The 12,796-nt window shown below is 41.5% G+C and overlaps 1 protein-coding gene across 18 annotated transcripts in view; it reads left to right on the forward strand.

Moving 5' to 3' along the window:
- SYNE1 (spectrin repeat containing nuclear envelope protein 1) overlaps positions 1-12,796 on the forward strand; it is a 479,099-nt gene that overhangs the window by 316,580 nt on the left and 149,723 nt on the right. For 14 of the 18 annotated variants that reach the window (XM_044243752.1, XM_044243801.1, XM_044243842.1 and 11 more), the window contains 4 exons: positions 664-831; positions 1,044-1,205; positions 9,449-9,655; positions 11,772-11,945. In XM_044243752.1, coding sequence (XP_044099687.1) covers positions 664-831; positions 1,044-1,205; positions 9,449-9,655; positions 11,772-11,945 — 711 coding nt within the window. The remainder of the gene's footprint in view (positions 1-663; positions 832-1,043; positions 1,206-9,448; positions 9,656-11,771; positions 11,946-12,796) is intronic. The other 4 variants (XM_044243769.1, XM_044243777.1, XM_044243809.1 and 1 more) reach the window with 1 other exon arrangement.

Below are 12,796 nucleotides of genomic sequence, written 5' to 3' on the forward strand. Positions count from 1 at the left end.
TGCTCAGCATGGAGCCTGCTTCCTCCTCTCTCTCTCTCTGCCTGCCTCTCTGCCTACTTGTGATCTCTGTCTGTCAAATAAATAAATAAAAATCTTTTAAAATGACGTACAGATTTATTTAAATCAAGTGCTTCTTAAATTCAATTAACATATAATGTATTATTGGTTTCACAGGTAGAGGTCAGTGAGTCATCAGTCTTCTATATTGAATTTAAATAAAAATTAATTTTAAAAAAATGAATAAATAAGTACTTTTTAAAATTAGGTAGAGCTTTCACCAATACACGAAACAACATTTTGGGAAATAAGATAATTTGGATTCTCTTTTTTTGCCCTACTAGTTAATCAAGCTTTAAACATGTGTTCCGCTCAAATCATTTGTATCTTCATTTTACCAAATAAAAACTAAGAATGAGTTTTGCCAATTGAAATACTGGCAAATGTGTTCATTTTTTAATAGAAGCCAGAATTCAAAAGAAACTGTAATGTGCTTCGATATGATCTTTAAATTCTTCTCGTCACAAGAATTCTACTAGCTTCTATAGTTTATAGTCCCCTGGGACGGAGGGGTGTCCTGAGCCTTTCCTCCACGGGACAAAGAGTGCCCAGAGCATGTGAGCTCTGTCTTTCTCTGGAGCCTGACACTGGGCTTTGTCCCCACAGGACATTGCTTATTACCAAGCGCTGTCCCCTGAGAGGTTGCAGACCGATGCCGCCAGGATACACCCCAGCTCGCTGCCCCCTCAAGAGTTCTACGAACCAGGGCTGGAGCCCTCTGCTACTGCTAAACTAGATGATTTGCAGCGTTCTTGGGAAACCTTAAAAAATGTGGTAAGTCTCTGAAACGTGGCATTAAGTCGGCCAGACACGGATTACCTTAGCAACTGTCTTACGCAACATGCGCATCGAGTTTACACACTGGGTACACCGTTGAATACCCTCTGTTGGGCCACAGAGGTAAGAAAGTCATATGAGGAAAGAACTGTCATAATCACGGAGATAAGGGGCTAGGAAACATTTGGTAACGTCCTGTTCTTCTCCAGATCAGTGAAAAGCAGCGCAGTCTCTACGAGGCCTTGGAACGTCAGCAGAAGTACCAGGACTCCCTCCAGTCCATCTCCACAAAGATGGAGGCCATCGAGATGAAACTCAGTGAGAGTCTGGAGCCCGGCAGGAGCCCGGAGAGCCAGATGGCTGAACATCAGGTAATAATAGCAATGACTTCAGCTTCCTGCATGATTAAGTAGGTGCACTCTTAAGACTGACTGATCAGCCAGCCAAGCGGCCAAGCATGTGTTTGGGAGAGCAGACTGACTTCTTTTTTTTTTTTAAAATATCAGTTCTTACAGAGTAAACAAGATTCCAAAAGGTGGTTGTTTCCACCACTGCTTCAGGGAGGGATCTAAGAGGGGAAGATAGAAATTCAGACCTCGAACTTAATTAAAGAAAGCTGCCTGCATTAGTATTGCTTCTTTACTTCTGTCACACAGAGTGCCTTTCCTACTAGGTGCCAATTTATTTTATTGTTATTCTGAGCTATTGTTGTAGGAATAGAATGTACCCCACGTCCCCCTTCTGTGGTTATTGTTGTTTTTAAGAAATTTAGCCGGTGCGTGCCCAGCAGCTTCCCAGTATCATGAGAGAATAATTCTCAGGCTTAAGTGAACAAAGAAGCAGTAGAAGAATAGGATTATACCTATATTCAAAGTTATACCCTTAGGCTTGTCCCTGACTTGAGTCATTATTTAAAAGTTATGTAAACTAGGCAAAACTTCGGCTTTACATGAGAAACCGAGATGATTACATTAACCTAACTCCGAAAGATGTTAAAAATGCATCCATTTAAAATGCATGCGAAGAAAGTGCATATGTTAAAATCTAGTTAATGCTTCAGCAACATGATCGAGTGTGTTGTTAATGCACAATCGGGTGTGATGGGACCAAGGGTGCTGAGGTGGTCACCTAAATATGCAGTCACGCTGATGGGGGAAACACTACGGACCCCAAGCACAAAGAAGGAACATGTGATGACGCTATAAAAGGCAGAGGAAAAGGAAGGTATTTTTAGATGCAAATGAAGTGTTGTAAAAGCATGGCATGATACGCGTATCTGTCAAGTATGGGGACATTTATGAGCTTTAAGAGGGAAACTCTGTACTTTGTTTTTGGAATCCAGGATATCCTTGTAATATACTAGTTGTTCATATGTATAGTCTTCAACAAGATTTCATTCTTTTACAGTATAGGACCTTACAGTAGAACACAAAAATGAGAGCATTTCATCTAGAGACAACCTATTGAGAAATAGTAGTTTCAGGTTTTTGACACTCTGATAACTTCTTACGATAGAGACCAAAGTGGATACCACCCATTTTTAAGCCTTATTTTGATAAAACTGCCTTCTTTGGTGCTTTCTGCTGTCCCAAGGTCATCCATAGTTGGTCTGGTTTTGGGAGGGTGTTATAAAAATAGAAAATGAAAGGCTATCTTTGTTTACCTGGATAAACCAAACATGAGGATAACCAGGGACTTAGGTGACGATTACAGTGAAATTTTCTCCCAAGTGCCACTGTCCTCTTTGATACGGTAGCTGCCACCGCCTCCCTGTTATCTGAGGTGTTGTTTGTGTCACACCAGGGTGCTCACTAGGATTCCGTCTGCTCCCCTGCCCCCCCCCAGCCCTATGCCTGGAGTGGGGGAGAAAAACCACCTCCATTTGGTTCCAGTTTTCTCTAAGTGTTCAAAAGGAATTTGGCATAAATTATCCCAGGGGTGCATTGGAGTGAATTTAAGCATTGCCGGCTCAGATTATCAGGACCAGGGGTTCCAGGGAGGGTTGACATAGTTCAACTCTCTTAATGCTCAGGGTCATCTCCACCTTTGTTCAAAACCCATCATGCTGGGGCGCCTGGGTGGCTCAGAGGGTTAAAGCCTCTGCCTTCGGCTCGGGTCATGATCCCAGGGTCCTGGGATCGAGCCCCACATCGGGCTCTCTCCTTGGCGGGGAGCCGGCTTCCTCCCCTCTCTCTCTGCCTGCCTCTCTGCCTATTGTGATCTCTGTCTGTCAAAAAAATAAATAAAATATAAAAAAAAAAAACCAAAACCATCATGCTAGTGTCCTAGGTGACTGACCACAGCTTGCCAAGACCCTTCACTAGATCCCCCCAGGATTTAGGAACTGCGTGAGAACAGGATCCTGCTAGTCTGCCCTGACATTTCAGAGTTCCTAATGGGAGATGCAAATTAGCTCCCAATTAGGGCTACTGTCCCCTGCGTGGCTGGCATTAATATGAAAACATGTATGAGCCGTGTAGAACACAATTATTATTTTGTTCAAGGGATTTAATGGAGAAAACTCAGAATTACATGTTAATGCTAAGTATTAAATACTAGAAATGAATCTGAGTTTTCTTGTAATTAATGCCAACCACTTGACTTTCTGTATCTTTCCAAATTGGGAATGGTAATGTGAACAATGTCAACAGTGAGGAGATGTAGCTAGTTTCATGATGATTACACATCATTTGAACTTAATAACTATATTAATGCTCTAATGAGAGACAAAGAAAATATAAATAATGTAATGTTTTTCATATGATCACAAATCTAAAATTTTCCATCTGACCTACTTTTACCATCTGTACCTATGTTCTACAAATTCTGGGACAGAGCTGCCCACGTGAAAAGCTAACGGTATCACAAAGTCTAAATTAGTTCTTAGCTTCTGGAAGGCATTTTAAAAATTTCAAGAACTGTTGTAGAATTACTATTTCTAAGTTCCAGCTGAATGTGGATGAGGAAATCAGGTATGTTTTTTATATTTTCTAAAAATTAATAGAAACACTTAACTTGTTATTTCTTTCCCAACTCTCCCTTGGAAGTATTGATGTTTCTTTAAAGAATTCCTACGTTTTCCCTCTAAACATTTGTCTAAATCTGCTGAATTTGGGTGGAGTGCTGTGTCTAAATTGTATGGTAGATCTAATTTTAAGACATCCCTACAGTTCATAAGCTGACTTGTGGCTGTTCTAAGTGATAAGACTTTCTTTGATAGGGACCTTCATGGTCATGGACAGTTCATGCTTTGTAGGTGTGTGTTGTCTTTGCCACATTAAGCTCTGAGATGGGTAGTAAGCAGAGCTCTGAGGTAATTTTCTTTTTGTTTTTGCTTTCTCAGTATACATGACAACTCAAAGTTTGAAATGAGGTGTGCATAGTTCTGAACGTCGTAATAAAATTCATGTTTACCTTTGGTGTTAAACCAAGCATGAACTTCATGTTCTTCCCAAAATGAGTCATTTTAGAGAAGCCCAAGGTACTTCTCTAAAGCGCAGAAGTGTCATGCATATATCCTCCTTGCAAAAACAAGTCCAAAACCCAGAGATGTGCATTTCTTCTCCTTCTCTTAGTCTTAAGTCGGATGTTGTAAGGGAACAGCTGGCCACCAGCTGAGACAGAGTTATGGGGTGGAGACATATTTGACTGTTGGATCTTTTTGTTGAAATTCTCAAATCACATAAAATTAACCACTTTTTAGTGTGCAGTCAGTGGCATTTAATAATTTCACAATGTCATTCAACTACCCCCTCTATGTGATTTCAAAACATTTTACCTCAGAAGAAAACCCCATCTCCAATAAGCTTGGCTGCTGGACCTCAAAGTTTAAAACGATAGCTACCTTCTCAAAACCTTCACTCCCCCTTAAGAGTAAACTGAAACATTAATGGGGAGGCTTGACCCTAACAGGATGAAAACCAGCCATTCCAGGATTCCTAAATCACTTACTGCAGACCATCCAGAGAGCTGTTTCAGAACATTGTGAGCCTGAAACAGAAGCTGGTGACCTCACCGCACACTGGCTGGTCAGCTCCGCTGAGACTCAAGGAGGTGGCTTTTTTCTTTCTGGTTGCTTCATGATTCAGATACCTCTTTTATCTGTTGTGAGCTAGGATTAAGTCAGCTCGATGTGTGGAGCACCTACTATGTGCACAGCTGAAAAAAACACACACTTCTCATGAATATGTGATTTAAAAATATGCTTTTAGGGGTGAATCACCAACACATTGTACAAATAAAGCAATGAGATTGTGGGTTACAGCGATGGGAAGTAGATAAAAGGAAATTCAGGCCTTTTGGGAAAGACAGATCTTAAAAATTTATAGTGGCAACAGGAGTGGGTAGGAGGCGCTATAAATATAACCACATGTGAAGAAAGGCACAGAGTAGAGAATGGGAATGAGATAATAAGATAGCAAGGGGCTCTCCTTGCTCGTACAGAGGTTCAGTGCAAAAAAAAAAAAAAGACATAACGGGGTCAGTCTCGTTATGGAGAAGCCTTTGAAAGAGACCAAATAATATGAATTTTATGTATTTGACATTAACCAAAAATAGTTATGAATTAGTAGAAAATTTACTGAAGAAAAGGCATTTCAAAGTAAAACAAACAAGGTCAGTCTTTAAATTCATTACAATCTTATTAAAACACTTCAGCAAATTCTTTGGTGGAGATTGTCAAGCTAATTCTAAAATATTTTGCAAGGGGCACCTGAGTGGCTCAGTTGGTTAAGTGTCTGCCTTTGACTCAGGTCATGCAGCGGGGCTCTGGGATCAGCCCTGTGTTGAATTCCCTGTTTCTCCTCTGGCTCTCTTGCTCACTCTCACTTGCTCTCTCTGTCTCTCAAATAAATAAAATCTTATTAAAATTTTAAAAATAAAATATTTTGTACATGTATAAAAATATATATTGCAAATGAAAAGCGTCAAAAATAGCTAAGATAACCGAAAAGAAAATGAATAAGATTGATGGATGGATCCTACCAGAGAGTAGGACTTACAAAGCAATAATAGTTGCGATAGTGTGGCATTGGCACAAATACCCCAACTGAGTCAATGGAACAGAATTAGAAGCCATAAGTGCACAAACACCTACAGAGACACTTGGCTTATGTCAAATATTACACTGAAAAGCAGTGGGTGAAAACATATTTTCTTTTTTTTTTTTAAGATTTTATTTATTTATTTGACACAGAGATAGAGATCACAAGTAGGCAGGGAGGCAGGCAGAGAGAGAGAGTGGGGAAGCAGGCTCCCCGCTGAGCAGGGAGCCCGATGCAGGGCTCGATCCCAGGACCCTGAGATCATAACCTGAGCTGAAGGCAGAGGCTTAACCCACTGAGCCACCCAGGCACCCGAGAAACATATTTTCAGTAAGTCATCCAGAGTCAGATGTATATCTGTATAAAAAAAATTTTGACCCCTGCCTACCCTGGACACAAAAATTAAGTTTGGGTATATTGTAGATCTAAATATGAAGGTTAAAAAAAAAGTTTTGAAACAAAACTTCTCAAACTATCTGTAGTACTTAATTTTTGAAATTTCTGACCCATCAGATCAGTATTTTAGCAAAATAAAGTAAGATACTACTTAAGCATGTCAATGTCAAGTTGCTTTAAAAATTTCTTGAGGGGTGCCTGGGTGGCTCAGTGGGTTGGGCCGCTGACTTCGGCTCAGGTCATGATCTCAGGGTCATGGGATCGAGTCCCGCATCGGGCTCTCTGCTCAGCAGGGAGCCTGCTTCCTCCTCTCTCTCCCTCTGCCTGCCTCTATGCCTACTTGTGATCTCTCTCTGTCAAATAAAAAAAAAAAAAAAAATTCTTGACACCGGGGCACCTGGGTGGCTCAGTCGGTTATGTGACTGCCTTTGGGTCAGGTCATGATCCCAGGGTCCTGGGATCGAACCCCACATCGGGCTCCCTGCTCAGTGGAGAGCCTGCTTCTCTCTCTCTCTCCCTCTGCCTACCTGTGCTCACTCGTTCTCTCTCTCTCTCTCTCTGTCAAATAAATAAATAAAATCTTTAAAAAAAAATTTCTTGACACCTACATTCTCTCAATCTTGTTGTGAACTGGTAACAAGCATTTTGCAAACTGATACATTTCATGGGCCGTACTTTATTTAAAGTATCTTCTTCTAGAAGAGGACATGGAGAGATAATTCATGAGCTTGGGTAGGCAAAGATCTCTTAAATAGGACACCAAGTCTAACCCTAACTTTTCTGGTGAAGGAAAATGCTGCTATGTTAGACTATGATAAAATTAAGAACTTTATTATATTGAAAGGCAGCAGGAGGGAAGTCACTCCCATTAAGGGACAACTATGTCACAAAGTGGGAGGAGATATTTGCAATGCACAGAACCAAAAGGAACACTCACTCCTAGGACTCCACAAGCCCTTTTGACCTCCTCTCTGTTACGACCTACCTCCTCCCCAAAGATCACCACCATGTGACCTGTAAACATCACAGACTACTCTTGCTTGTTTTTGAGCTTTATAAAAATGGAATCATGCCTGAGGTGTTGTTCTGTGTCCGGCTTCTTTCCCTCCCTGTCACGATGATGGAAGTTGCTAATACTGACTGTGCAAAGGACTGGTTACTGTCACCTCTGTATGGTTCGCCACTGTCACCTGCTTTGGGGATCTTCTCCACCTAAGCCTTCAGAGGGTTCCTAGCAGTATGTCACTGTACTTGTAATTTGCATTTCCCTGATGACTAACAAGGTTGAGCACTCTTCCCTATGCTTCTTGGCCATCTGGATATCCTCTTTTGGGACTGCCCGTTAAAAATCTTTGGTCCGCTGGAGTCCTTCCTTTTCTTTTCTTACTTATGTGTAAAGTGGTTTCTATATTTTGGATAGGAGTGCCTGTGTTCCTTTTGGTTTCTTGATCTGAGTGGCGGGACATGGGTTGGGAAAATGTACAGACCGATACTTAGGAGTCTGTGCACTTCTCTAGATGTACAGAGTAACTTCAGTGTAAATATTTAAAAATCAATGGAGTGTGATGACACTTGATAGTAGGAGAAGAGAAGGTTTTTTCGTTGTTTGGCCTTTTAGTATTTGTTGAGAGCCCACTCTGAGGAGGCACTGGGCTTACCCCTGAAGCCCGCAGTCGGTGGCAGAGCTGTGAACCATCCAAGTACGGGGACGTTAGCAACTATGAAATATTAGTAAATAGGAAGGCTGGGGTAGCACCTGTTTTGTTTTTTGGGTTTTTTTTAAAGATTTTATTTATTTATTTGACAGAGAAAGATCACAAGTAGGCAGAGAGGCAGGCAGAGAGAGGGGGAAGCAGGCTCCCTGATGAGCAGAGAGCCCGATGCGGAGCTCGATCCCAGACCCCTGAGATCATGACCTGAGCCGAAGGCAAACGCTTAACTTACTGAGCCACCCAGGTGCCCCAGCACCTGTTTTTCCTAACATACCATTCAAGTCCTAAATAAGAATTTCTCCTGTCAAGATCCCAAAGAGCAAGTCATAATATACCAAAAGCCGAGAAATAAAAACCGTGTATAGAATCGTGATGGATGTGAATAAAGAAGTCAGTGTGCTATTTCCCCTAAAGACCTGGAGGTCCTAGAGTGAGTACAGGAGGCAGAAACGCCATGAGCAGGTACTTGGATGGTACCAGGACGGGCGTGGCGAGATCTACAAGTAGGGCAAGGAGTCTGGCTCTTCCTTTACAGGCAAGAAGCCACTAAGTATTCTAAAGCAGGGGAGTGAGAGGATCTGATTACCTTTTTAAACGCTCCCTCTGACTGCTTTGTGCAGAGTCGACGGGAGAGGCCAGGTAAGCCCGTAAGCAGGAAAGCCAACCCGTAGAGCATTAGAGCAATTCAGTGAGAGAGCTGGCTCTGACCCGGCGTGGGGCAGAGGCGACCTGCAGGATACATCCGGGAGGAACTGGTGCTGCCCCGGATGTGGCGAGTGAAGGAGGGGGGCTGTGAAGAGAGACTCCTAGGTCCTGAGCTTGGACAATGCTAGAATGTTACCTTCCACCGAGATGAGGAAGACTGAAGAGGAAGCAGGCTTTGTATGGTTCACACTGGAGATATCAGGAAACCTGTACATTGAGTATAAAGCCTAAAATTTAGGAGAGATGTCTGGGTAAGGGGTACACCCGTGTGAGCATCTAGTATTAGAAAGCATGTGAAGCCTCAGGAATGGACAGGAGACAACCAGGAAAGGGTGAGGACGTAGAAACAGGGGACGGATCTCCCTGGTCTAGAGTCATGTGAGCTTTGGGTTAAACTGCGGTGTTGTGTCAGACTTGGGGAAATGTGGAGTGGGCGAAAATCACGTAGAGGAAGAAAATAGTGAATTCTGTTTTCAACACGGAATCGTAGACTCAGACTGAGTATGACCCTTCTCCTTGGACGGCAGCTGAGCCTAACCAAACGTCAGGAGGACTAATTAACTGGTTCCGATCGGTTTTGAAGTCAGAAACGTCCTGGCATTCATTCTGGGACTTTCATTTCAGAGCTTTAGATAGTGGGACCCACTTGCTGGTTCAACGACTTGCCCGTGAACTACCTTCACTCATCTCAGGGTGAGACTCTGCTAGGGATGTGATTCCTCAGACCCCAAAAATACCTACAGCCGTGTGATTGCACAGTCTTCTCCACAGGCCTTGATGGACGAGATCCTCATGCTTCAAGATGAGATCAGCGCGCTCCAGTCATCGCTTGCGGAGGAGCTGGTGTCCGAGTCCCCCGAGTCCGACCCCGCAGAACGGCTGGCCCTACAGTCCACGCTCACCGTCCTGGCCGAGCGCATGTCCACCATCAAGATGAAGGCCTCAGGGAAGCGACAGCTTTTGGAGGTAACGAGTGACTCGGAAGGGGCCGCTCACGTCCACGTTCACTCCCCAACTTGTGTTGACAAGCGTGCGGGTTGTTTACGTGATCGACATTTTTATGGTTTCCCACTCAGAAGAAGCTGGTATTGTGTGTGTCTCAAGGAGGGTCCCATGAATAGAGCACTGAGTCAGTGTGGAGCCATGAATGTGTCTTTTCACCACTTTCTGACTCATTTCAGCATGAAAAATTGAGAATGTGGAAAAGCAAAACTTGGTAGACGTGAGCCTTGGGAAGGATAATTGTGAAAGGTTTGCATAATGGGTTGTTCTGTTTAAATAAGGGCATTTTATGACTAGTATTACTAATACTCTGAAGAGTAAATCTTTAGTCATCCTTAACCAATTTGAGCACATTAGTTCATGAAAATAGTTTTGCAATTCTGGTTCTCATGTTCCTTAACGTTAATATTATTTAATAGATAAATTTTGGTGACAGTAATATAGGTTACAAAATAAGTTATTTTGCTTTTTCTTTGTTTTCTTATAATTCCTGGCCCTAAATATAAATGATGTTCATATTGTTACTTCTATAAATTTGATTAGACTGGAGACCTCTTTTTTTTTTTTTAAGATTTTATTTATTTGACAGAGAGTGACATAGCAAGAGAGGGAACACAAGCAGGGGGAGAGAGAAAGGGAGAAGCAGGCTTCCTGCTGAGCAGAAAGCCCAACGCAGGGCTCAATCCCAGGACCGTGAGATGATGAGCCAAAGGCAAATGCTTAACCAACTGAGCCACCCAGGCACCCCTAGACTGGGGACCTCTTAAGGATTTTTCAAGTTTCTCTCTCCTGGTGTCTCTAGGGTGAAGCACCTTCTCTGGCACATAATCAGTTCTCAATACATTTCTTATTATATGAACTTAAGAGTATTTATTTAGCTGCTGGTTATGCTGTAATTCAGTTGAACATAGACCTGTTGTGTGTAGGCTCTTTCCAGTTTTACCTATTGTAAGATTAGTCAAATCATATATTCATGTGTTTTTTGTTTGAGAGAAATTTAAAATAATGTGTCAGCTATATTTAATTTCTATTTTCAACAAGCTTCTCTGATGATTCTAAGGTGACCCCAGAAATTTTAAAAATAACGACAATAATAAATTATTAATGAAATAATTTTTAAAATAAGGTATTTACAGTCCTTGTCTTAAGAATTAATTTTTGAATTCACTAATACTGTTCCTAATCACACTATGAAATCAAATTATGGAGTTTTAAAATGACGTGATTGGCCTGGATTGTTTTTAATATGAGTAATTTGCCATCATTGAGAAAATCCAAAGATGTAACCAAAAAATTTGAATTTCTGCTTTCACTCAAGAAACTCGTACCACTGAGCCCACGCTTCATGTGGGGAATCACGTGTCTGAAACTTTGCGGTGGTGATCTGTCCTCACCACTCCTTAACTGTCCCAGACATCGAGGTAAAGTATCTATTGCCGTTTACCACCTTCTGCCATTGTTTTGTTCTAATCCTTGGTTAATTTCCGTTATTTACATTATCTGCCTAGCCCCATAGGCATATTATGTAAGAAGCTTAAACTCTGGGTTCACATTAGATTCATCAGAGAAGCATTTAAAAAATACTGATTTTTTTTTTTTTTTAAGGTGACCTGCAAAGTTAAGGCAGGGATTTTCTTTCTTTCTTTTCTTTTTTTTTGTTTTTTTTTTGTTTGTTTTTAGGTTAGGTTTTTTTTGTTTGTTTGTTTGTTTGACAGAGAGAGAGAGCACAAGCAGGCAGAGTTGCAGGCAGAGGGAGAGGGAGAAGCAGGATCCCTGGGAGCCTGATGCGGGGCTCAATCCCAGGACCCAGGGATCATGACCTGAGCTGAAGGCAGTTGCTTAGCCAACTGAGCCACCCAGGCACCTCTAAAAAATACTAATCTTGAGACTCATTTCCAGAAACTCTCATTTGTTGCTCTGGGATGTGGCTAAAGTATGGGTATTTTTTTTTTTCTCTCTCTTTATAAGTCGCAGTGATTCTGATGCACAACCAGGACCAAAAAGAACCTGGTTCTTTTGTGTTGAATCCTCATGACTTTACCTGGTGGTGATCTAAGTTACATTTTACTTAATTCATTAGGAGAAGTTAAGTGAGCAGCTTGAGGAACAGAGACAGGAACAGGCTCTGCAGAGGTACCGCTGTGAGGCCGACGAGCTGGACCACTGGCTCTTGAGCACGAAGGCTACTCTGGACACGGCACTGGGCACAGCCACGGAGCCTATGGACATGGAGACCCAGCTGGTGGACTGCCAGGTACAAAAATGGCCTTGAAGGAAAATGCCAACATCAGAAAGTATACTGTTGAACTCTAGAAAACAAAATAGTAAAAAGACTTGGTATAGATATATGATTTTTCACAATCCATATGCTTTATATAGTTAGAAAGTAGAAAAGCAACACCTTATGAAAGCCTAAATGATATCCAAAATTGAATTTAGTCTTTTGAAAAATTTTACCAGTGGTATCTACTCTTTAGAAAATCTTTAGCTTCCTAAAAAGGACATTTTTTAAAGACCATAAATACCAAAAACACTTACGGTATCTATATTTAGTGGCCAGTAAGGACTACAGACCCAACGAAAAGAATTACTGTCAGTGAATCAGACTGTGGATGAACACAACAGGAGGTGTCTGTAGGTGCTCTGCTGTAATTTTGGTTCTAACTCTGATACATTGTTTGGAAAACTTGGAAAACTGTCCGTTATAAAGAGATAGACTAAACATAGGAAGGTTGTTTTTTGGAGCAGAAAATTAACTTCCTCTGATGTGAAGCCACTCGGAATTAATGTAAGGACTAATGATATTAAGGTTTTATTGTAATATTTTTTATCTCTTCATTATGGAGATTTTAAGACACATGTACTAGTATAGAGAATAGATGAACTCCCAGGTACTAGTCATGGAATTTCAGTGATTAGCAACATAATAGACTTCACACCTGGGTGAAGTGTATCTAGAAGCTCTTTCATTTAACAAACTAACACGTATCTAGAAAGATTTACCTAATCCGCAGCAGTAAGTATCAGTATGCATGACTTCATATGGCTCCTATTTAGAATCAGGAAATGTGCAAAAACCATTAATGAAGGAACACTGTCTTTTTT

This window comes from Neovison vison, chromosome 1, assembly GCF_020171115.1.
Source record: "Neovison vison isolate M4711 chromosome 1, ASM_NN_V1, whole genome shotgun sequence".
Classification (NCBI taxonomy): domain Eukaryota; kingdom Metazoa; phylum Chordata; class Mammalia; order Carnivora; family Mustelidae; genus Neogale; species Neogale vison.